The sequence below is a fragment of the Coregonus lavaretus genome (assembly GCF_964263955.1).
Source record: "Coregonus lavaretus genome assembly, chromosome: 14".
NCBI classification, from domain to species: Eukaryota; Metazoa; Chordata; class Actinopteri; order Salmoniformes; family Salmonidae; genus Coregonus; species Coregonus lavaretus.
The window spans coordinates 19,027,783-19,053,662 of record NC_140001.1 but is presented as its reverse complement, the minus strand read 5'-3'; the positions used below and the strand labels follow the sequence as shown (position 1 = coordinate 19,053,662).

Below are 25,880 nucleotides of genomic sequence, written 5' to 3'. Positions count from 1 at the left end.
TAAGACATACTCATCAGCAGAGTAAATATACACCCAAGCCTCCGCATGAAACTTTGTCCTCTTAAACTCATGCTTCCGTGAGAAAAATACCCTCAAGTCAAACAATTCAGGCTAAACTCGAAGGAATCCGGAGGTATTGGTTGCTTTCAATTCTAGTAGACACTTTAAGGTGAGCAGGGACAGGGTTTTTCACAGATCAGACAGTATGCAATTGAGTCATTATTCGGCTGTATAGTTCACACCCATTAGTCCAATTTAACATCCAAGAGTCTGCATTACAGCTAGATATCTAATTGTGTGTGTGTGTGTGTCTGCGTGTGCGTGTGCGTGCGTGCGTGTGTGTGGAGCTTCAGAGATGCTGGCAGTCTGCATGGTGCCAGAGACAGGGTGAGCTACACTCTGGGCCACAGCTTTATCCAGGAGAACTGGGGAGGATGTGAGGTTTCTCCATTTAAACTGATCTGATGAGCAAACCCCAAAATGTGGAATAAACACATTCATTCTTACTGTATTCTCCTCTCCTTCTGTCCCCCTCCTTCTCAGTACTGCAGCTCACTCTTGCTCTCTAGTGGTGAGAAAAGGGAATTGCAGCTCATGAATAAACGGTCCCAGCAGGTCAGCGCCAAAGATATGACTTGAGAAATCTGTCTTTTGAAAACAATTAGACCAAATGGTATTTCATTGAGTAATTGTGCACAGTGATCTGAATTTACAGCTATACTGCTCAATTAAAGACTTCTCAGGCAATAAGTCTGGAAATCAAATGCATGATTTCTATACCACATAGTACTGTACACCTGTTATTACCGGCTGAAGAGCCAAATATTTGTTGGGTCTATTATGAGCATAAACACAGGCAGTTCTTACCATATCAAGTGAATCCATAATTCACCCTGTGTCTGCCAGAGCAGTGACAAACATTTGTGTACTGAAGGCACACCTGGCTAAATGAGTGGTTAATGATTGGCAGGGTTTGGTACAGTTACAGTACAGTCAATCAGCTGTAAGCCTCAATGCTGCTGTATCAATGCAGAGCAGACTTTCCCCACGCAAGGCTATCACGACGGGCTGACAAGCCTCAGAAACACACTTCTAATCTTAGCCTGCTTTTATTCTCCTCCTCAACTACGTGTGGAGAATACAGGGAGAATGACATCCTGTACAAATATTAAACATCCTTCCAGCGTATTCCTACATCTTTCGTTATCTATAGCTCTTTACATCTCTGCTTTCCCCTATTTTTCTCTATTTTCACTCTATCTCTCTTCCTCCCTCTCTCTCCATGTCATTGTCTCCTCAGAAGCCCTGGCAGCGGGATCATCTCCATCTCTTAGTGTCAATTAAAAGTGAAATATCTGCATTTGTCAACGTATCATTTGTGGCCTGCGTGACGCTCTTCTGATTTGTCGGCGATTCCTGACACGTGGGAGAGAGCAGGAGACGGCCGTCTCCCTCATTAGAGCGAGAGCTGGCACCATGATGGCTGATACCGCCGCGCGCCGCCTCCTCCTGACATGATACTTACCCAGGAACAGTCCTCGTCTGTCAGGGCTGTCACACACCAGCGCTGCACACCAGGCACCCATCTCTCAGGGCTCAGGAGGAGGGGTGCTGGAGAACAGTGCAAGGCTCATCTGGGTGCTGGATTGTCTTTGTCCAAGTTTCTATCTTTATTTCTCTCCTTTCCTCCCTCTTTATCTATCTATCTATCTATCTTTATTTAGACTACTTATTGTAGTCTGAGTACCCAGATCGAGGGAAATTTATGTTTTTAGATGAGATCAATCATCTATTTTCACAAAAATAGTGTAGCATTCACAACAGCAAATTGTCTTCATCAGGCTTCCCTAAGCTGAGAACATTGTGTAGAAATTGTGTTGGAGTCTGTGAAAGCTTTTATGGCATATCTACTGTAAGGTGTCAGATACCTGGAAGGTTGTGTTAAGATAGTAAGTAATATAAAAGTAAGTATGTTCTACATTGTACAGTAGATTACATCATATCTAGGTAAGGAATATTGTCTACCCTCCTTTATGGCTGGGAGGGGTATCGGAATTAGAGCTGCCCAGTGTGTGTGTGCGTGCGTGGGTAGATTCCAGCCCAGCATTCCTGCCTCCTCCGCCCCCACACTGTGGATCAGGGAAGAAGCCAGCCAGCGTTCCTTTCCTCTACAGTTCTGTTCATTAGGAAGGGAGAGAAGCACTGACCACCACTGCACTGCTCTGAGGGTGGAGTTCTGACAAAGACACAAAGGAATTCACCATTAGCTCTTCAAAGAGGCTAGAGAGTGAGGAAGGAGGGATGTGCAGAGTGAGAGAAAGAGAGAGAAAGAGAGCGGAAGAGAGAGAGAGAGAGAGAGAGAGAGAGAGAGAGAGAGAGAGAGAGAGAGAGAGAGAGAGAGAGAGAGAGAGATAGAGAAAGAGAGAGAAAGAGAAGGAGATAAGATGGAGAGTGTGATGTTAAAGGATTATCTATAAATGGAATGATCCCTCAGGATATTCAGCCACCATCATTATTCCAACCTTTTCACATAAATGTAAGCACCTTTGTCAGCAATACTGTAAACGGTAACAATAGTCCTTCCCAAATGTCTCTTCTATGCTCAGCACTCCCTCCTGTGGGTTTTCTTGCTTGTGTGGATCAGGCTTCACATCTCTGTCTCTGGCCCTTATCCTGGCTGTGTCCCTCTGTGCCAGCCCCACTCCTGGGGAGGGACAGTAAGTGCCGTGGCTTTTTCTACTCCAGAAGGATGAGTGAAATCATTGTAGTTCCCTCAGTTGTTCTCATATTATGTCAGCAGATAAGATTTCATTTAGAATTTTTATCTTGGGTCCCTCCGTTTCAACAGCATAGGCCAGTTCCCATTCTCTTGGATCAGTGAGCTAATTCTAAAACTGGAATCATACTCTTCGTTTCATTTGGGATGAGAGAGAGAAGATTTCTCTGTCATGTCTGAAGGGTCCTCTCTTCCAGCTCATAGATGTGTTACGTTATGAGAAGAAACAGCCCTCTGCTTGTGAGATACCGCATCTCTATTCAGTGTATTTTTCTATTAAATGTAGGCATTGCAAACATGCCCTGTGTCGCTCTACTCCCTCGCTGCTTCCCTTCTCTTCCTACTGAGGGAGGGGATCCATTCAGGAGCATTGCATTCATTTAAAGGACACAAACAATAGGCATTGAATTGCAAATTCTATTTAACAAATAGATAGTCAAACCCTTATAGCAGGGACGTCAAACTCATTCCACAGAGGGCCGAGTGTCTGCAGGTTTTTGATTTTTCCTTTCAATTAAGACCTAGACAACCATATGAGGGGAGTTCCTTACTAATTAGTAACCGTAATTCATCAATCAAGTACAAGGGTGGAGCGAAAACCCGCAGACATCTGGCCCTCTGTGGAATGAGTTGTGCCTTATAGGATAACTGTTGACTTATAGGATAGTTACAAACAGAAATGTACACAGTAGATCCATTACTTGTTTTTTAATTATCCTTATTTTATATGAGCTCTTTTGCAGCAGTTTAACTGTTGAAATCCAGTAGAAACTTTTGAGTTTTGAATAAATCACATTATATACAATTACATAATGTTACAGTGTTGCTATCCAATCACATTTTACAGAATCACAGAATACTCCTTGTACATACCAGTGTAGCCTACCCAGCATCCCATACTGTTGAGTACACTGTACATGGTACTGCTTGAGTAGAGATGCGTCCAGTGTAAGCTCCTACCATACTGTTCAGTGCTGAAATACAGATCAGTCCACTCTATCCCCTGTTGTAGATTAATCCAGGGTGTACCAGGATTGGGGTCAAATCAGTTTTCAATTGACAATTCCCCATAGAAAGCAATGGGCTATGTTCACTTCCTGAATTGACTTTATTGAAAACTGAATTGAACCCAACACTGGAATGTATTCTGTGAAATCCAGCACTGGAGCAGAGCTGACGTCAGTGTATACACAGTACCATGTCTCCCAGTATAATATCATCCAGCCCAGCAGGAATAAGAGGAGGAGGCCCAACAGAGCTGGAACAGGCAGCATGCTCTGTCTATCTGTCTGTCATATCAATACAATCATCACAGTGCGTTTCCCTTTGAGACAATACATGGCTCCATCCAACATATAGATACAATATACAGGAGTAAAATGTTGGGTTTGTCAGCATTCCATTCATTCTGTTAGGAAGGCACATACAAACAACTAATTCATAAAGTAATTTGGAAGTCAATTCATAACAAATAGTTATCTTTCAATGATTTGTGTTTAGTAGGGTCTTGCATAAACTTAATATCAAGCTAATTTGATAGAAATTAGCTCAGTTACAGTATAAATGTGGTACAACATCCATAGTTACAGAAAATAACTACAGCACAATATCTAGCTTCAGCACCTTTGGTGGACAGCGAAAACGTCCATTGATCACTTGGCTGGTTAAGTTAGTGGCACTGGTGAGCATAGAGTAAGAGACAGGAGTGTAGGTTTGGGTAAATGTAACCTGTCTGAAGACTGTGGCATCAGAGTTTAAGATAGCTGATAACATTAACATGGTCTCAATCCACTTTCTAGGAGTTTTAGGAGCACCTCATACATTTGCATAAGACAGTGACATGAACAAAAACACATAAAAGATGTAGAAATAAGATCATTATTTACACAGTCAGAAAGAACATAGTTGGTATAGCCTGTTAACTTATATAGCGCACATCCCGAGAAAAAATACAATGTCGTCATTAGTGTGAACTCACGCATAATCAATGTGGGGTACAGAATGTTCACAGGTACTGTAGGTATTGTATAGAAAGACACTGGAATCCAGTATGGTTCATCACTCCAGAGAGGGGATTAGCTGATGACACTCAACCCGACAGCAGTGCTCGAGTCTTGGGAAGAAGACCGGCTCTTTCAGCCGCTATCCTGCCTGTTTCTGAGGCTCTGACAGACCACGTCACTTCTTTCCATAGAGGGATGAGCTCTGGGTTTAACCACCCCCACCACCATGATCCAGCAGCAGCAGTGGGGGCACCACTGTGAGGGCATATATCCACACCACTGGTGGCCTTTTGCCCCTTGGACACCTCTTAATGAGTCTGACCAGTCCTCGCCTGTCTGTTTGTGTGTCTGAGCCAGGGAGTGTAGGTGTATGCAGTCAAGCGAAGGAAGTGTGTGTTTCTGTTGTGTGTATGGCTCATATGAGCCTCTCCTCAGGGGGCACTTTGAGCACGCTGCCCATCTCCAGCCGTGCCCCTGCCACCTCCTGGGCACTGGGACTGTAGGTGCCCTCTGACTGGCGCTTTTTGCGGGTGGTCAGCACCATGAAGACCAGGGCCACCACGGCCAGCAGCACACACAGGCTGGCCAGAGGGATGGCCACCACTAGCCAGGGCACGCGTTCCCTCTGCTCCTGTCTCTACAGAGGGGACAGAGCAGGACAACAGGCCTAACTTACTTCTCACTCAAACTGAGATTAAAGGAACTACAGTTTAAATAGTTTAAATACATCAGCTCTTTTGATCCAATCTGGTCTGTGTATAAGTTTTTGATACTCAACATACATTAGCATTGCATACTAGACTACTGTAATATATACACCTACACTATGTACTGGTTACATGCAGACTGTTAGTTACTGAGTGTGATATGGGGAGATACAGTATGTGGTCACCTACATTACTTTCACACTGTGTGCCACTGAAGCCCGGCACACACACACACTGGAAGCTGTTGAGTCGGTCCAGGCAGGTAGCACCGTTGAGACAGGGTCTGGACTCACACTCATCTATCTCTGCCTCACACCTGGGAGAGAACATCAGGGGTTCAACACAACATTGACACACCAGCAGGACCACAGCTCTCTGTACTTACAATAGGAACCTTACACTGTCCACCCACTGACATAGACAGCATTTTAACTGTAGACATATAGGGCTGGTTTACCGGACACAGGTTAAAGGGTGACTGCACATCCTATTTTGGCCTTGTTTTGAAGATTGCTCATTAAGAAATGCTAGCGGCCATGACTGAAGCCAAACGAGAGTTGTCTTGGGGGTGTGGTTTGATGTGGGAGGAGGTCTTAGTCACACAATTTTACGTTGTTTGTCAGTGCCCAAAATCACTTGCTAGCTAGCTAAGTTCCAACTCTGTCCAAATACTCACACTTGGGTCCTAAATAGTAGGCCGTTTGAATATGCGAATTTTTTTTGTTTAATAATATGCCACATAATTTTTTTTTAGTATATTTTAAAAGCCCGGATGTCATACTCATTTTGGCTTTGACAACAGCTGATCAGTTAGATATGGGGATGCGCTACCGAAATCAACCAGTAGTGGGAAACAATGCAATCTCAGTATGCGAAAATATAATGTTTTATAGTGTGTGAATTTTCGAAAATCGAGTATGCTTTAAATGCCAGGAGGTTATACTAATTTAGTCTCTTCATCTAGTAGAATTCGATGCACACTTTTCCACAATGCATTGGAAGAGATGGGCTGCGAGTGATAGGCCCTAGTTCTCTTCAAGTAACCAAACTACAAAACTAGGCTACTTAATTGGGAAGATGCAGAATAGTGAAGCTTCTGCAGTGCTGTTCAAATGTAGGCTAAGTAGTTTTGTTCTCCTTAAAATGATCTTGACTTTTACCCAAAGTGGATTTCTGTTTTCTCATTGAAAAGTGTTTCTCGTTCTCTTGGCCTTCGTCAGAGCTTTTAAACTAAATACTCAAACATCTTTTAATTTCTGAATGTGTCGGCACCGGGGACTCAGGATGTGGCTGCTTTATTGATGTCATGTTATTTAGGCCTTTTGATTTGAACATATGGATTGTTTTAGTTTTGTAGGCTACCTATTTTTTTGGATCAAGCCTAAGCAGTCATTCTGATCTCGTTCCCAATGATCAGTGCTTTAGTTTATGATGTTGCTGTCCAGCGGTTCTGACTTTGCGATGCACACGACTGTCCACGTTTTTCTGTGCAATAGCCTTTTGATTTGAATATTCTAAAGGTTTTGGTGTGTGTACTAGGCTATTTGATTTCATTTATATATTGTATGTTACAGCACTTTGGTTTCACTAATAAATATGTTGAAATGGAACCAAATTATCTGTTTCTGTCTTTAGTCCTTTTTAATAGGATAGATGGGCTACGGTATAGGTTGAACGTGATAGGCTGCCTATAACCAGCCTGAGTAGGCCTATAACTCCATTCCTATTTTATTCAGAGTTTAGAGAAATTAATTTACTTGGAAATGAGCTATTATCAGGCTGGTTAATGCGATGCATGTATGTTGAATTTGAAAAAATCTACCCGGACTCAGCCCCGCCCACCTCAGCCAGTCAGGAGGCGCTACTGCGTTGCAGCCATGGCATACTGCATACTTTCTGCTAAACGGTAAGTGCTAAATAGTATGAAATCAATTCAAATCCATTTTTATTTGTCACATGCGTCAAATACAACAAGCCCTTAACCAACAATGCAGTTTTAAGAAAATTGAGTTAAGAAAATAGTCCGGGTGGCCATTTGATTAATTGTTCAGCAGTTTTATGACTTGGGGGTAGAAGCTGTTAAGGAGCCTTTTGGACCGAGACTTGGCGCTCCGGTACTGCTTGCCGTGCGGTAGCAGAGAGAACATTCTATGACTTGGGTGACTGGAGTCTTTGACAATGTTTTGGGCCTTCCTCTGACACCGCCTAGTATATAGGTCCTGGATGGCCGGAAGCTTGGCCCCAGTGATGTACTGGGCTGTACGCATTACCCTCTGTAGCACCTTACGGTCAGATGCCGAGCAGTTGCCATACCAGGCGGTGATGCAACCGGTCAGGATACTCTCGATGGTGCAGCTGTATAACTTTTTGAGGATCTGGGGACCCATGCCAAATCTTTTCAGTCTCCTGAGGGGGAAAAGGCGTTGTCGTTCCCTCTTCATTACTTTCTTGGTGTGTTTGGACCATGATAGTTTGTTGGTGATGTGGATATCAAGGAACTTGAAACTCTCGACACGCTCCACTACAGCCCCGTCGATGTGAATGGGGGCATGTTCGGCCCTCCTTTTCCTGTAATCCACGATCATCTCCTTTGTCTTGCTCACGTTGAGGGAGAGGTTGTTGTCCTGGCACCACACTGCCAGGTCTCTGACCTCCTCCCTATAGGCTGTCTCATCGTTGTCGGTGATCAGGCCAACCACCATTGTGTCGTCAGCAAACTTAATGATGGTGTTGGAGTCGTGCTTGGCCACGCAGTCATGGGTAAACAGGGAGTACAGGAGGGGACTAAGCAAGCACCCCTGAGGAGCCCCCTTGTTGAGGATCAGCGTAGCAGATGTGTTGTTGCCTACCCTTATCACCTGGGGGCGGCCCGTCAGGAAGTCCAGGATCCAGTTGCAGAGGGAGGTGTTTAGTCCCAGGGTCCTTAGCTTAGTGATGAGCTTTATGGGCACTATGGTGTTGAACACTGAGCTGTAGTCAATGAACAGCATTCTCACAGTAAAACTCTTCTGCAGTAAAATCTCGCAATCCCAAGTACTTCTCTGCAGCTGCCACCACAACCATGGCTATGAATGCTAAGAAACCTACCTTACTGAAGCACATATTATTCCTATCACTCTCCATTGGTCTTTGCCTACTCACAGGAATACTCTCAGGATCCCTCGCCCTGTACCCATCTTCCTCTACTACTCTCTTCACTGCCTCAGCATACAACACCTTCTGTACTACTCTGATCCTGGCAACCTCAACCTGCCTTTCTCTCACCGGACACCTCCGATCTCCAGCACCATGGGCACCCCCACAGCTAACACACACAACTCTTTCCAACGATACTACACATTCCTTTGTCTCATGGCCACCTGCACACTTCTCACATCTAGGAATCTCCCTCCTACACACTGCTGCAACATGACCATAAGATTGGCACCTAAAACACCGTAATGGGTTCGGGACAAACTCTCTCATGGGATAATCCTTACTTGACCTTGTCGGGCAAAGACTCTGCATCAAAACTCAGCAGGAAATACAGTGTCCTCTCCGTTTCACCACACTCTTCACCGGCACTGCGTCACACCAAATGGCAGGCGTCACAGACACCGGGAATCTTCCATTTCAGTTTATCCTCTTCCACACTTAACACCACCCCTGTTATCACTCCCTTCAATGGTGCCCTGCTCCGGAGAGCAAAGCAAGTCACAGCTCTTGTCTCTAGTCGCGTGGTCCGGAGCGCCTACTCCTTCTGGACAGAAGAAACGCAAAAAAGAATCACGAGTCCACTTCAAGTTACTTTCACCAATTCAACAGTCCCTAACCTCTTCTCCACCCAACCTGACACCACATATGGATCTGCCAGAAGGCAAGAATCCATTCTCTCCAAAGAATCTCACTCCCACAGGGCCAGAATCATCTTTGTCATCATCAGGACGAGGCTCAAACTCAGCGGTCTTCACCGCACCTGCCACCGCAGTTAATTAATCCTGACTCTTTTGATGTTCAATTTCCTTCTGTAGCTCTTCCAAAAGTTCTGTGTGATCCACCATTCCATAGTCACTCAAAACATGTTCCACCTTTCTCCTTTTTATGTTTTTCCTGTCCACCATCTTCTCCTTCATCAGATCTTCCAGAAGGCTTGTGCATTCCCCCATTCCATATTTACTTATAATATGTTCCACTTTTCTTCTTTTTTTCCTGTCCGCCATCTTACCACCACCTCATGGCCGCACCGGCAGCCATCTTCAATCACCATGCCTTGCAAACAAAAAGCTTGTTTCTCTGTCTGGAAGTTCTGGCTGCTATGATTGGATAGAGCTAACGCAGCTGCTAGAGCGCAATCAGCACAGCTGCTTCTCTCGTGTTAGTGGGCACTGGGCAAGTGGGCATGATCATTATCCATACTCAATCCTTCAGTAAGTTGTGACGAACTCGCTTACAAAACTCAGATTTGGACGAGACTGACTTTATGACAAAAATTTACACTTTGTAGTCAATTTTGACACTAGAATTAATGATTCTGACTCATATCGATGCCACATAGGCTGTTTAAAACCAGAAAAGTTGGTTCTAAGAGGCAGTTTACCTTTAAGCCTAGTCCATTGAGCATGCTTTTTAGTCGTTTTTAGTCCTCAAAAATATTAGTGTCTATGGAAAAATTGAAATAGGTTGGTGATCTCACCAGTCCCCAGTGTATCCAGGCTTGCAGGTGCAGTTGGCACCCCAGATCCCATCCATGCAGACTCCACCATTGTCACACTGCGTGTCCTCATCACATTGCTGTGGAGGGAATCTCCACCTATAGAACACACACATAATAACTTCTACACATACTAAACACACGCACACAGTGTTGTGATTTTTCCAGTCAGGAGCATGCACTAGTTTGTGGTACTCACTGACAGCGGCGGCCGCTGTATCCAGGGAGGCAGACGCAGTGGTAGGTGCCCATCCCGTCCAGACAGGAGCCCCCATTCAAACAGCTGTTCTCCAGGCAGTCATCCACCTCCTCATCACAGTCTCTGCCTCCCCAGCCTTTTTGACACACACACTGGTAGTCTGCCAGCAGGTCTGTGCAGGTGCCATGGGCACAGGGGCCTGTGGCACACTCATCTGTGTCCCTCTGGCAGAACTGTCCCTCCCAGCCTGGGGCACAGCTGCAGTTTAACAGGTTCCAGAGGTCCTGGCAGGAGCCCTGGTTGAGGCAGGGCTGGGACTGGCACAAATCGGCACCAATACATCCAATCTTGGGCTCCTGCCCCACCTGCCTGATAAACTGGGCTGCCTGGGGGGCATCCTGGTTGTCCACCAGGGGTAGGTAGACTCCTCCCACCCTCACCTCCCCCAGACAGCCCGTGTAGTTCTCTGCCAGCCACACAGTGGTGTCGTTGAGGAAGTTGAGATTCCCGGCTGTGCCCATGGTGCTGCCCACCCTGCGCCCGTCCACAGTGAGGCGCCAGCGGGACATAGGTTGCAGGGGTTCGGCCATGGCCAGGTGGAGATGGTGCCAGGTCCCGTCTGAGATGGGCAGGTCACTGGTGAATGCCTGCAACTCCAGGCTGTTGCCGCTCAGTAGTTTGACTAGCAGGGAGGAGTTGAGCAGACCCAGACAGAAGACCTCAGCTCCGTTAGTGGCCCGCAGCAGCACGCCGTTCTCCTTCCGCGTACGTATGTCCAGGGAGACACTGGTCACCGAGGCGACTAGCGAGCCGTTAGCAGTGAACTGCAGAGCATTGCTCTCAAAGGTGGCGTTAGTGAGACCTGGGGGAAGAGGAGTGTGTCAGTAAGGCAATATCGTATATAAACTGAAGTGATGCATTGGAAGTGATGCAGACAATTACATTGATAGAAGATACAATCTATCTGCAATATTAAGCTGATCCATTCCCCCCGAAAAAAAATATTAAAAAAAGATTTAAAAAAATAAAAATAAAAAATAAAACAAATATCGTATATAAACTGAGTATACAAAACATTAAGAACACCTGCTCTTTCCATGACATAGACTGACCAGGTGAATCCAGTTGAAAGCTATGATCCCTTATTGATGTCACTTGTTAAATCCACTTCAATCAGCGTAGACAAAGGGGAGGAGACAGGTTAAAGAAGGATTTTAAGCCTTGAGACAATTGAGACATGGATTGTGTATGTGTGCCATTCAGAGGGTGAATGGGAAAGACAAAAGATTTAACTGCCTTTGAATGGGGATGGTAGTAGGTGCCAGGCACACCGGTTTGTGTCAAGAACTGCAACGCTGCTGGGTTTTTCACGCTCAACAGTTTCCCATGTGTATCAAGAATGGTCCACCACCCAAAGGACATCCAGCCAACTTGACACAACTGTGTGAAGCATTGGAGTCAGCATCCCTGTGGAACGCTTTCGACACATTGTAGAGTCCATGCCCTGACGAATTGAAGCTGTTCTGAGGGCAAAAGGGGGTGCAACTCCATATTAGGAAGGTGTTCTTAATGTTTTGTACACTCAGTGTACAGTCATACCTTTCAATATTACATGGTGTTTGTTATTTTGTTTGCATGTTTATGGCTGAAAGACAGTAAGAGAGTGAGACTGTAGTAAAGAGAAAGGGAGAGAGATAATGTATACAATCAAAAAAGTCCACTTACACTCGTAACCGTCAACTAGATCCACACACTGGCTGCCCATGACACAGGGGTCGCTGACACACCACACGCGTGTATCACATCTCCTGCCAGAGAAGTTCATGGGACAGGTGCACTCAAAGTCATTCCAGGTGACCATGCACATTCCTCCATTCTGACAGGGACCAGTCTGAGGAGAACATAGAAATTTGTCTGTTACAAAGACTGAACTGAAAAGTCGTAGTCAGGACCCTAACCTTACAAATCTAGCCAGCTCTTGTACCAAGTTTCCTTGAACAGTTGCACCCACTTCCTGCAGTTACAGTAATACATCTCTAAAGATTAAAGTTGCCATTGACGTTACTGTACCTTGCATGCCTCATCACTGACACAGCCATCCAACACGTTCTCAGCTTTGTTTGGGAAGTAGCACTGGTACGTTTCGTGGGTGTGGCACTCCTCCTTTGTGTGGTTGGGATACAGCTGCATGCGGTCCAGAGTGATGTCCTGCAGGCAGCCTTTGAAGTGACCTCCCCAGGGGGCAGTGGACTCCCCCGGAGGCAGACCCCCGATGTACACCACATCCCCCCGTTCCATCCTCACCCTCCCCAGGGAGAGCTGTGTACCAGCCTGCCTGAACCCTACCTGACCCTGGTGTACCACCACAGCGACCAGCTCCCTCTGTCCGCTGGTGATGTAGGTACCGTTAGAGAACAGAGTGGTGGGGGGGCTGTTGAAGACCAGGGTTCCCTCCCGCAGGTACAGGGTGAGGTAGGCCCTCCTCCCTCTCCTCAGCTGGAAGAGCAGGCCGCTGGGCTTCAGAGAGCGCAGGAAGAAGGAGATGTTGAAGTTCTCAGCATCAGTTTTGTTGATGTTGAAGGCAGCATAGCTCACTGTTTCTTCATTACTGAATGTCCATGAGGGGTATTCTGAGGGAAGCAACAAAAAGCAACGCTTTCAGTGGGAATGACAAAACCTGTACAAACCAGTGTAGTTGAAGGAAACTGGTTGTAAGTTGAGTAAGCCCCTTTAAATGATCGTATATTGTCAGCACCTGGTGTTTACAGTTTATTGTATAGTTTTTACATAATTATAAAAACAATATTTGAAAACTAAAATGTAGTAATTTTTTAAAGATATAACAGTTCTTACGTTCTTCACACAGGGAGCCATGATAGGGTCGATCACACTCACAGCTGAAGCTAGTCCACAGGTCAATACACTGCCCACGATGATGGCAGGGGTCAGGATGACACCAGTCAGTCTTGTTGCAGCCCAGCTCCATGTCTTGGACGTGCTCTGGAGAGATATCCTGGGGCAGAACACGCTGGTGGTCAACATGTAGATCCTCCATGCAGCCAATGAAACCCTTCCTGCTGTCTGTGTTGTCCAGATACTTCTGGGGGGCCCCCCCCACATAGACCTTTGGAAAGGATCCAGGTTGGAAGAAGACCAGTTGGTTGTGTCCTTCGTCCTCCACAGTGCATCCCTCGTCATTGTCACAGCCTGGTCCTTTGACCATCAGCACCAGCTTCTCATCCATGGTCACTTTGGCCTCATGCCAGTCTCCGTCGTTGACTGGGAGATGGTAGGTGGCCTGTAGCTCCTTCGCTGATCTAGCTCTAGCCTTGAGGAGGCTCCCCACGATCTCCAGGGACACAAAGTAGTGCTCAGCCCCTATGTAGAACAGCAGCATGTCAGGCAGAGTTGTCTTGAAGCGCAGCTGGACGTGGAGCCCATGGTGGTCCTGGTGGTGGGGGTCTATCTCTCTCCTGCTCCTGTTAGCTATAGGAGGGAGCTGAATGAGGACATAGCCCTCTGTGTTGAAGGAGAAGGTGGTGGGGATGTTGCAGTGCTTCCCAGTGAAGCCCGGGGGACAAAGGCAGGTGTGGCCATGCTCTTGTTCAACCCCGTCCTCATCACCATCCTCTTCTTGGCTTAGGATAGGCACACAGGTGGCTCCGTTCTCACACAGGTGTTCCCTGCAGCCAATCAGACGGACGTCACAGTTACGGCCGCCCCATGGCTCCTCCCCTAGCTCTGCCTCCACACAGTGGCAGGTGTAGGCGTTGGCGCCGTCCTGGCAGGACCCTCCGTTCTGACAGGGCTCGCTCTCACACTCGTCAATGTCTACCTCGCAGTGCACACCTGGAACGAAAACATAACACACCGTTAGTTCTTCATGTTTGACATGTATCTGGCTTAAGGTTTTGGTCATGTCGGTCTCTGCCAGACAGCGCTGTCCCTCAGCCACACAGAGAGATTCAGCATAAGGGTCTCCTGAACCAAACCAATAAGTTAATCAGAGTCTCCCTAATCAAACCAAATGAGTTAATCAGATATGGAACTAAGTACACTGGCACGCATGAGACTCTCCAGGAAGCACTTGATTAGACTATGACAGTTTACTAATGATGAAATTACTGATGCAGGTAGCCTTACACAATTAAAGTAATCACTGTGACGTTAATTGAATTGATCTGACAGTTGAAATATTGGTACGGATGTGAGCCCAGTTACATTAAAATCACATTTAAAAAACAAATGCTGTCAAGAATATTGCTAAATTATTTACAGTATATATAGTAAATCAATGGGACTATAATACACTTAGTAAGAAATGAGCCCAGAAAGTTTACACATCAGCAAAACCCACTAAAACTCCTCACCGCACAAGTAAAAACAATAACATCGCTCCATGCGCCCCCCTCCAGCCCTCTACCTCCCCCACATAAACACACAGCCTGTCCTAGCAGCCCTTCCTCTACTGTAAGTCTGAGGTGTTTACCTGTCTGTCCCCATGGCCCACACCACACAGCCAGCAGCAGTAGTAGCAGTAGCCCCCTCATTCTCCCAGAGCAGTAAACACACACATATAGCTAAACAGATCCCACAGAAGAGATCCAACTCGTGCCCCTTCTCTCCCTCTCTGTCTCACTCACACACACACACACACACACACACACACACACACACACACACACACATACACACAGTCCATACACTCCCCTCTGTACCAGGCAGGCAGAAGTGATTACACCAGCCTAGCCCACCCTCCTTCTCTCCCTCCCTCATGCCTGCATGCAGCCTCCCCTAAGCCTCCCACCCAGCTGGCTTCTGTCAGTGCTGACAACAGGAATGTTGGGCTGCAGTCCCTCCTGGTCTATGTTATGGATGCCCGCTAGTGGCAGACGGCATTCTAATCACAGGAGATGGTTTCTGAGTACTATATCTGCACGTGCAATGGAAACTCATGGAATCACAGAGAATATGCAGTCATATTATCTTGTTGTGCGCGTGTGTGTTATGTCCCCTCTATTTTGCTGATGCCTGGTTACAATATATGGAAGTATGCTTACAGTGCAAATAGCCTAGGGCTAGGAGTATCACAATGCATTCTGTACTAATTGGTAACAGGTTTTGTTTTTGGGATGAGAGGGTCTTTCATGCCTGCTTTTATTCATTAGCAGTTGATAAGGCTTAAGCAGCTTTGTGCTAATCTCTCTTCCCCCTGGTATACTTGATTAAAGACCTATGTTTAATGCCCAGGCAGTGCAACTGACATATGGCAGCAGGTTTTATGGGCTTTGTTGTTCTTCTACTGCCATGCCCCTCCATTTGGAATCCCCTCGTCACAGTCCCCAAGTCCAAAATGAATTCACGGCAACGCACAGTATTATTCAGAGCCATGATCGCATGGAACTCCCTTCCATCTCCAATTACTCAAGCAAACAGCAAAATTACCTTTCAAAAACGGATTAAACAACATCTCATGGAATGGCGGGGACAGTGAGGGGGCACACACAGACAAACTCTAACACTCACATCATTTTTTAGTTGTATTGTTTATATAGTTTTTTTGTTGTATTGTTTGTGTATCGTTGTATTTTCAATTTGTGACTATCCTTGTCTATCAGTGTTTTGTTTTGTTACGTTTTGGGTGGACCCCAGGAAGAGTAGCTGATGCTTCTGCAAAAGCTAATGGGGATCCTAATAAACAAATACCCGCCCTGTCAAAGCCCCTGTACACGGCAGGTCACCTAAGAAACTGGAGATAGACTTTGTTTCATATTCAGTTGTTATTCATAGTTAATAACTCTGTTATTCAGAGTTATTCATGGGTGGTTTTCCTGCCCACCTTTACTTGTACTAAACTCAAGGTCAAACTTTCAGCGTGGTTTTATCTCTGTTTTGACTGATGGTGGTATTAAAGCTATCTAATACCCAAGCAGACCAGTTCCAGCAGGAATGGTCAGCAGGGGCAGGATTAACCAATTATTGTTTTGCTCACTGCTCAGCAAGTGAATCCAAAGAGCTATCACTATGGGATTTCCAGGGCCAGTTCCAGGCATAAGCGCAATAAGCGGTCGCTTAGGGCCCCTGGCCGTTAGGGGGTCCCCGACCCAAAAAAGTCGGGGTCTCAACTTACTATTGAGAGTAAGAATAGTAGAATACACCAGGTTTCATTTCGAATTTTGGTTGTGCAATAGATTGGTAGTTAGTCTAGCTAGCTATTTAAACTTGTAGTAATCATGGCCAAATACCGAACGGGCACTCAGGGCACATGCCCAGGGGCCCTGATCTCCAGGGGGCCCCCATTGATTTTGTTTGTCATTCTCACACAGACATCATATTAACATGGCATAAGTCATTACAAAATGTGCACCTAGGGCCCCCAAAGGCTAGAGCCAGCCCTGGAGATTTATTTTCTCTATAAACTGATAGATATTAAGAGAAGCTCAGGGATTCTTTGCACATAAAGAGCTGTATTATTACATAGTGAAAAAGAGTGCCAGTCTTACCTGTAAATCCAGGTAGACAGACACACCAATATGAGTTAACCAGGTCCTCACAGCTCCCTCCGTTCTGACACGGGGCAGACTCACACTCGTTCACATTCAGCTCACAGCTCTCTCCTGCAAGAGACAGGACACATTACTTACGTACTCATTAACTTACCCTCAACTCAAATTAACATTTATTACAATATCAATGGATTCCTATTCAATCAGATCTTATTATTAAAGGATTCAATGATCATGAGGTCACCAAGTATGAAAATGAGTGTTTTGCCTTACCAGCAAACCCAGGTTGACAGTGGCAGAGGAACCCAGCTGCATCCTCATAGTTGAACTCCCTGTCCTGCAGTCCAGACAGCACCCCGTAGTGCAGCAGCTCTGAGCGCTGGAAACACTCTCCTCCATTCTCACAGGGCTCCAGCTCACACTCATCTATATCCACCTGGCAGTTCTTCCCTTCATAACCTGCAACGCACACAGCCATTATTAAAACTGGACCACACAGTACCACCTTGTTCAATACACACATACAGTACCTATCATCATGTCTTTATGCATCAAAATACAACAATATAATGTGTTCTCCCATATTATATGATTTATTATTGAGGATCATCTTTGTTTTCCTATTGCTCATGGCCCTGCAGTTGCACCAGTTCTGCACTAGATGGCATTGAGGATTGACACCACAGTTAGTACTACACTATTATAGACTATTATAGGTATTTCGCTATGTCTCATACCACTCCCCCTTCTTGTCCTCTAAACTACATACCTTTTACCCTTTATCTCTTTGATTTACGTCTGGGAAACTCCAAGAACCCAATCTTACCAAGAAGAGGGTTTGAAATGTCTGTAAAAGGCTGCCTGGAGGCGCCTGGAGCTTTTCATTTCAACACACTCCTGACACTTAGGATGCTCCCACTCACTCTCTGTTTTAGTGTCAGATAGCAGATCAAATAGCCTTGTCCAATAATCCCTGCGTGTGTAATACTTCCTGTAGTGTAGCGAAGCGAAAGCTTGGCAGACATGACAGACAGCTGATTGTTACTACTCCCTCATTTGGTGAGAAGTGGGTACACTGCCGGAATATTTGGTGTGTGTACCTGGCCAGCAGGCACAGCTATATTGGTTGATTCCCTCTAGGCAGGTAGCTCCGTTCTGGCAGGGGTCAGAAGCACACTCTGGGATGTCCACTTCACATTGCTCTCCTGTGAAGCCTGTCCCAATGCAGTCACACTCATAGCTGAGGAGGAGAGTTACAGAGGCAACTTTGATCCATCTTATTTCAGTGAAACTGGGACAGCTTTGATGTATGAAAACACTGTGGGATCTCAGCACAGCCAGTAGATATGGTAAACAGCCTTAGCTGTGAAGTTTCTAATCTAGTATATGATTTCTGATCTACAGGCTCTTTTTTTAAGAGAGTGGAATTCCACCCTCCTTAAGTTTTTTTGGTGGGGAAATCCCACTCCAGATTATGCTGAAATAGCAGTGGGCCAGATTCGAAACAGCTTAGACCACTAGACCTCTTTAGACCACCTATATGGCATTTATTGATTAACAAATCTAATTGGTTCAATCTAATGTATCTCTGTATTATCAAGGTTAACAACCCAGGTCTGATGAAGCTCTGTCAGGTTTTCCTAACTTCCCAACCTCATGATTAATTACCATCCGAATAAGCAGATTAATCCTTATCCTTGCCCTGTTAAACTTTACTCTCTGGAAGGAATCCCTCGACTGACATACTGCTCACCGACACATTGGGGTTAAGCAGCTGATTCAGCCTATAAGAGGAGAGAGAGTAGGAGCCGCCTTACCTGTTCACCAGGTCTGTACAGTTGCCCTCGTTGAGACAGGGTCCGCTGGCACACTCATCAATGTCCAGCTCACATTCATGGCCCTCGTACCCGGACACACACTCACAGGTGTACAGGCCCACATGGTCGTGGCAGGTGGCTCCATTCTGGCAGGGCTGCTCCTCACAGTCATCTATCTCCACTTCACAGTTCACCCCTGCCACACACAACACAGACACAGCTCCATATGATGGGTTTCACCATGAGGAAAACAACTGAGCTCTGAGGTCTAAGGAAGCAACAATGAATATGGTGTATTAAACGTTTGTAGTTTCTATATGAGGTTGGTTTAGTAGTGAACTCTTAACTAAAGGCGCTGAATTATGGAGAAAGGGTAGTTCCCTCACACTCTAAAGACAGCAGGATACATTGCACTGACCTAAACAGAGACTGTCTCACCTTTGAATCCTAGCAGACAGTTGCACTCATAGTGGTCCACCTCATTGACACAGGTCCCGTTGTTCTCACATGGCCGCGACGCACACTCGTTAATGTCCAGGTCGCAGTGGTAGCCTTGGAAACCAGGCACACAGAAGCACTGGTATCCGTTGATGCCGTCTTTACAGATGGCTCCGTTCTGACAAGGGAGGGACTTACAGTCATCTATGTTCTCCTCACAGTCCCTCCCCTGGAAACCCGGGCCGCACTGGCACTCATACCCATCTGGTGTGCCAACACAGGTGGCATCGTTGTGGCACGGCTCCTCAGAGCAGTCCCTGATCCTTTCCTGGCACTGTTCTCCTCCATAGCCAGGGGGACAGTGGCAGGTGTAGCCGTCCACCCTGTCCACACAGTGGGACCTGACACCCCCTTTACATGGGTTGCTCAAACACCTGTTGATGTTGAGTGTGCAGTTGGTCCCTGCAAAGCCGTCAGTGCAGTGGCAGGTGTAGACCCCTGTGCCCAGTGTGCTGGTACAGTTGGCGCAAGGGGCATCGTAGACACAGGGGTCGTACAGCTCCCTACATTCCTTGCCCGTGTAGCGGACTGGCCATCTGGGGCAGAGACACGTGTAGTTGCCCATATAGTCCACACATGTACCTCCATTCTGACACGGGGATAACAGACACTGGTCTGCTGCTGTGCACAGTATACCTGTAGGCAAGAAGAATAAAAACATCCGTATTTAACATGAATGAGTAGGCCTTATCAAGCTCCAAAGTTGGACTTGATGAAACTGCTGTGAGATAATCACTGGTAAAGTCTGGTAAAGTATTAAGACCAGTCTATTACACTGGTAAAGAATGACCAGTGAGCAATGTTCCCTCTAAGCTGCGCACTTGCGGGCGCGCAGCTCCCCTGGGACTGCAGTGCAGAAGAAATATCAGCCCCAGCAGAGAAGCACAAGATTGAACTTCACTCAACTTTCTAGTTTTCCCCTGCCATATATGGATCTGTGCCATTCACTTTGAACTGGACTGTGTTCACAGCATGAGTGGTCCCGAGTAGATGCACTTGTTTTGAGATCAAAGCAAGAGCTGCATGTAGCCACGTGTGCACATTTGTTCATATGCTTTGCTAGTTAGTGAGTTATTAGCCCAGTTATAGCTTGTTTCTAGTCAGAAATGGGGGAGTGGTTGCTTCCTACAATAGCACAAAACGTGTGCATTTCTAGCCATCTATAAAAAGTGAGTCAGGTAAAGAGCATTGTATCTGTGTTAAAGGGGAAGTGTTGTATTTTGAGACAGGCTTGCAAAAGCTATGTAGCCAATAGGCAGAGAGTAGCATAATGTGTCTGATTCTCTGTAATATTGGTATGGGAATAATAATTAACTTTATTTTGTAAAGTGGTTTCTTGCATCAAACAGCATATTTTCAGTCACCTCCTTGTCTGAAGGACAAGTGGATAAACAGGTTAATGTCAAGCCCTGTATATTTTTTCCAAATGTCTCACGTCTAGATTGAACACCACTCATTGGCTGCTACTGTAGGCTGAATGATAGAACAGCTGCAGTATTTCCATGTTAAAATGTTATGGGATGCTTTTTCTCCATTGTTTTTGATGGTAGACCACTCTGATAGGCCTACATTATGATCAAATAGCCACAGCAGCCTACTTGGCCACTGTTATAACTGTACCTTAAAGTGTGTACAGCCTCAGTGTTCACAATAAACATGCGCCAGAAGTTGCACAGAATTTTCACAACGTTCAAGTTTGCGCTCAGCAGACCTGAAATTTGCTCAGTGCCAAAAAAATGTTGAGGGAACATTGCCAACAAGATGACCAAGTATTAGCAATGAGAGTTTTTATAGGCGTGACATCCTACGAGCTCATTAGTAGACTAATGAGCTACAGTACCTTTGACCTCTCCCTTTGTCTCAGCTTTTGAGGCGCTTACAGAGCACTCTCTTAATGAAGAGTAAAAAGCCCCACTTTCTAGAGTGAACACAGCAGATGGTGTTAGGAGTAAACGTATTAGACAATCACAGTGTGAGCAGCTGTTACCTGAGACTTCATCAATGAAAGTTCCCTTCACTCTGACCACTACTACTCTGACTTGGGCCTGACCGCATGGGCCATCGTAATACACACTGCATCAGGTTGTCATTCACTAGTTTAATAATCACAGACTGTTTGACCCTGGTTCGATTTTCCGCTATAGTTGTTGAGGACATAGCAAACACTTTTGTTGCAGAATTTCCTTTATGGAAAATAATAAGCTTACAGTGCTAAAATATTTGAATATGAAGGGGACAAAACTGTGGAACTGCCCCTCCCTACCTTCAGGCTATAATCAAACCCTACACCTCAACCCAAGTACTCCTCTGGTCGTTTGGCCCTCCTACCCCTACGGGAGGGCAGCTCCCGCTCAGCCCAGTCAAAGCTCTTCTCTGTCCTGGCACCCCAATGGTGGAACCAGCTTCCCCCTGAAGCTAGGACAGCAGAGTCCCTGACCATCTTCCGAAAACATCTGAAACCCTACCTCTTCAAAGAGTATCTTAAATAATCCTACATCACCCCTCCCCCTCGCATCCCACCCCCCTACTAGCACTGATATGTGCTTGTCTCGCCTAGCTATCTTAAGATGAATGCACTAACTGTAAATTGCTCTGGATAAAAGCGTCTGCTAAATGACTAAAATGTCAAATGTAAATGCTGTGTGTGTCCTCATAATGTGTTCCTATTGAAAACATAATTACATTTATGGAATGTGTATGTTGTCTTAAATCCTGATTTGATTAGATTACTAAAGTATCGACCTAATGAACACAGATGTATAGCTTCTGGCTTATCAGAGTTATTCAATATACTGGTATTGTTGATACTGTATTTAACAAAGTGCATTAGCAGGGATTTTTAACATGTGTTTACATGAGAGTTCTTTCCGTACTAGAGTCACTCACAGCTTATCTTAAAGGGCAGGTCACATTGTGAATATTTCTCTGTCCCTTCCCACTGGGCACAGACGTCAATTCAACGTCAATTCCACATTGGCTCAACGTAATTTAGTTGAAATGATGTGGAAACAACATTGATTCAACCAGTGTATGCCCAGTGGGTTGTTAGTCACCCCTCCTTATAAAACACCTGTCCCTCTATCCACAGTAACACCTACTGTACCCCTTTAGCACGTCTATATCCCTCCTGTGTCACCACTAACACCTATCTGGTACCTTCATGTTAACCCTAACACCTACACCTGTTACTATAATGTGACCACCCATAGTGCTGAAGAGCTGCAGGGTGGGCAGGATGTTGATCCAGTTCAGCACCTGATTAAATAAATCAACTGATCATCACATAGATTAGTTGTGTGTGATCAGGTTTATGATTATTGACAAAAGCCAGCACAACTTGTTGCTCTCCATGACAAGGGTTGGAGACCACTGACCACTGATAATGTCCTACTGTAAGGTAGTGTGTCACAGTCTACTTGTTGTCAGTCAGTCTGCTTCCCCTGCTGTAATCTGTCTATTCGAAACACCTTCCCTGTTCTCCACTAATGCCCTGATACCCCAGACACACTGGAATGTTGGTTTCGACCCCCAGTTTCGTCAGTTCCTCCTACTCTCAACCCATCAACTCACAAGCTTCCCTTAACTCATGGTGTAATGGATCTGGTTTTCTGTTCCCTTTATATTAGTGTGTTAAACATGCTCCAGACATAATCATAATGCATAGGATTGCACTGAGTGTACAAAACATTAGGAACAGACACTGGTCACCGAGGCAACTAGCGAGCCATTAGCAGTGAACTGCAGAGCATTGCTTTCAAAGGTGCCGTTAGTGAGACCTGGGGGAAGAGGAGTGTGTCAGTAAGCCAAAATCGTATATACACTGAGTATACAAAACATTAAGAACACCTGCTCTTTCCATGACATAGACTGGCCAGGTGAATCCAGGTGAAAGCTATGATCCCTTATTGATGTCACTTGTTAAATCCACTTCAACCAGTGTAGATGAAGGGGAGGTGACAGGTTAAAGAAGGATTTTAAGCCTTGAGACAGTTGAGACATGGATTGTGTATGTGTGCCATTCAGAGGGCAAGACAAAAGATGTAAGTGCCTTTGAACAGGGTATGGTATGGGTATGCCAAGCACACCAGTTTGAGTGTGTCAAGAACTGCAACACTGCTGGGTTTTTCATGCTCAACAGTTTCCTGTGTGGATCAAGAATGGTCCACCAACCCAAAGGAGATCCAGTCAACTTGACACAACCGTGGAACGCATTGTAGTCAACATGGGCCAGCATCTCTGTGGAATGCTTTCAACACCTTGTAGAGTCCATTCCCCAACGAATTGAGGCTGTTCTGAAGGCAAAAGGGGTTGCAACTCAATATTAGAAAGGTGTTCCTAATGTTTTGTACACTCAGTGTATATAGCGCTTTTATAAGACCCAAAGATGATTAAGTAGTGTAGTGTAGCTGGTACAACCTGGACCCCATATCAGACTAGTAGTAGTGTGGGGGGTGGTGATTGGCTGAGACAGTCGGCGTCTCTGACTGGTCTATCCTGCTTCAGCCAGACCAGTCATCCCTGAAACATTCCAATGTGCTGATGTCACTGCTGCCTCCCAAGTCAAACAGTTCATAGATCATGGTTATGGGTAGATTACGACGCTGTTCTCTGGCACTGCACTGCACCAAGCACTTGACCCCCAGGAATCAAGATAAACACAGAGCAGAGTCAGGTACTTGTCATGGGACCATCCTAACTTCCCAGCCTCAACTCTAGAGTGAGTCTGTCAGAGCATCCCTCTAACAGTGTGGGAGAATGCAGCAGGAAGATAAGAGATGATTATTAGATATTATACTTTAGCACTTTTTTACCCTGCCCCATGATAACAATTACCAACAATAGTTACCCAAACATAACCTTTACATAAACTCCAAGTCAAATGTCAATTGAAACCCACACTATGGGGTGTGGACCAATGATGCCATGACTAATGTGAGAGGACGCTCCTGGCTCTAACACAAGTTCTAGTTAGAGGAATTCTATTTGGTCACCACAGGGGACTGCCAGCCAAGCCATGCCAGTGTTGTGCTTTGTCCAAAACTGTATTCATACTCAAAAGGCTTCACTGTGGTGATTCACTTTGCTTTAAAAAGCACAAATTCTCACATGTTTAGTCACAGTTATCCTGTGATGTTAGTCAGAGATTTAAACGTTTGTGTTTCGTGTGGGTTTAACATTGAAGGAGCCATATTGTTGTCAAGATAGTATTTTATATGAACAACGGTTGATTCAATATTGTAGATATTTTTCCATCAGCCATAAAATCTAAATATACTGTTTGTTTTTCCACACTTCTCCGAACACTTGCCTCTCTCTCCATTCATAGTTTAGACAAAAAGTGGTGCGGCCAGACTCTTAGCCCGTCACCATGGTGATGGGTAACAATGGCCCCTGCATGCAATCCGCTCTAGCCGTCCCATCCTGTCAGTCTGTCCAAATTAACGAGGTTCAGACGCTTCCCACAGGGCCACAGGAAAAATGGGTCAATGCATCATTAGGTGGGGTTCAAAATATCCCCCAACCAACGGCACCCCAATCCCACCCCACGCTCCCTCCTGTCTTCATCTCTCTACTAGTCTTAATGCTCCTATCATAGAAGACATGGGTTATCAGGGATTAATAACAAAAGCCAATTATCTCACCATGTTAGTTCATTGTGAACTATGAATTAAATTAATGATAAGCGCTCAAGCCAATTATATCTTATAGTGTCTTACATAGTAATGGCTGATAAATTATAGTGACATAATTTTACCACAATTCTTGTTTTATGTATTATATGTAACAAATGTTTGATAGCTCTCTTCTTCGGGCAAGTCTCTCTTGGTTCTCTTAAAGAGATGTCTAAATGGGACCAGCCGTATAATTAAATAATAAATAACTTATTGAAGGGAGACTGCACTCAGATTAACACCAACTACAACAACCTGTCTGCCAGCTGGCTACTACCGCTTGTCTTCCTGTAACATCCTCCCACCTTGCTAATGCCCTATTACAGCACTGTCCCTATCTCCTACACACACACACACACACACACACACACAAACAGACACACACACACACGCACACACACACACACCCATATACACACACACACACACATTTTCACATCACTATTTTCCCCATTAATACTCACACATACAAGTGCACACACACTTCTCATTATTCACACTCAAAACAACACATAGAGTATTCTAGTATTCATACACCTAGTAGTTGATCAAAAGTCCTACCCAGTTTGAACATTATCATGGTGAGCAGCAAAGTTCTTTGGTACTTGAAAAGAAACCTCCCAAACTCCATGGCGGTGATGGGACCCACTGGGTCCCGTAACGTCCAGCCTCAGTACTGCTGCCTGTCACTCCTCCACAGGGTCCCCGCCCAGCATACTGGTCCAGCCGATCAACTCTCTGCTCCAATAGAAGTTAGCTGTAAGTGTGCTGCAGGCTCTCCATGCTTGGTCAGTAGTCAGTACTGTGAGTGTGTGTGTGAGCTCTCTGGGGACAGAGCTTGGCTGGCTAGAGTAAGGCAGAGTAATCACCCCTGCAGAGAGAGGCCAAAGAATACATGGCCTGGATTTACTGACATGGACTGTTTTTCTCTCTAGAGCTCTCTTTCTGCTACACCCCTTTTTCCTCTCCCTCTCACTTACTGAGGTCTATTTCCTCCTCTCTCTTCATTCCT

At 45.5% G+C, this 25,880-nt stretch overlaps 1 protein-coding gene across 1 annotated transcript; it reads right to left on the bottom strand.

The window, feature by feature from the left end:
- Positions 1-5,134: 5,134 nt before the first annotated feature.
- Positions 5,135-25,499, bottom strand: LOC311141670 (protein crumbs homolog 2-like; the record flags this gene model as incomplete). The annotated part of the gene is made up of 13 exons (XM_084177076.1): positions 5,135-5,416; positions 5,676-5,802; positions 10,159-10,275; positions 10,376-11,237; positions 12,101-12,266; positions 12,446-13,005; positions 13,229-14,224; positions 16,879-16,992; positions 17,155-17,340; positions 17,982-18,121; positions 18,699-18,894; positions 19,137-19,832; positions 25,430-25,499. 13 exons carry the CDS (start codon positions 25,497-25,499, stop codon positions 5,195-5,197), a joined length of 4,452 nt encoding a protein of 1,483 aa, XP_084033202.1. The 3' UTR covers positions 5,135-5,194.
- Between the last annotated feature and the right edge of the window lie 381 nt (positions 25,500-25,880).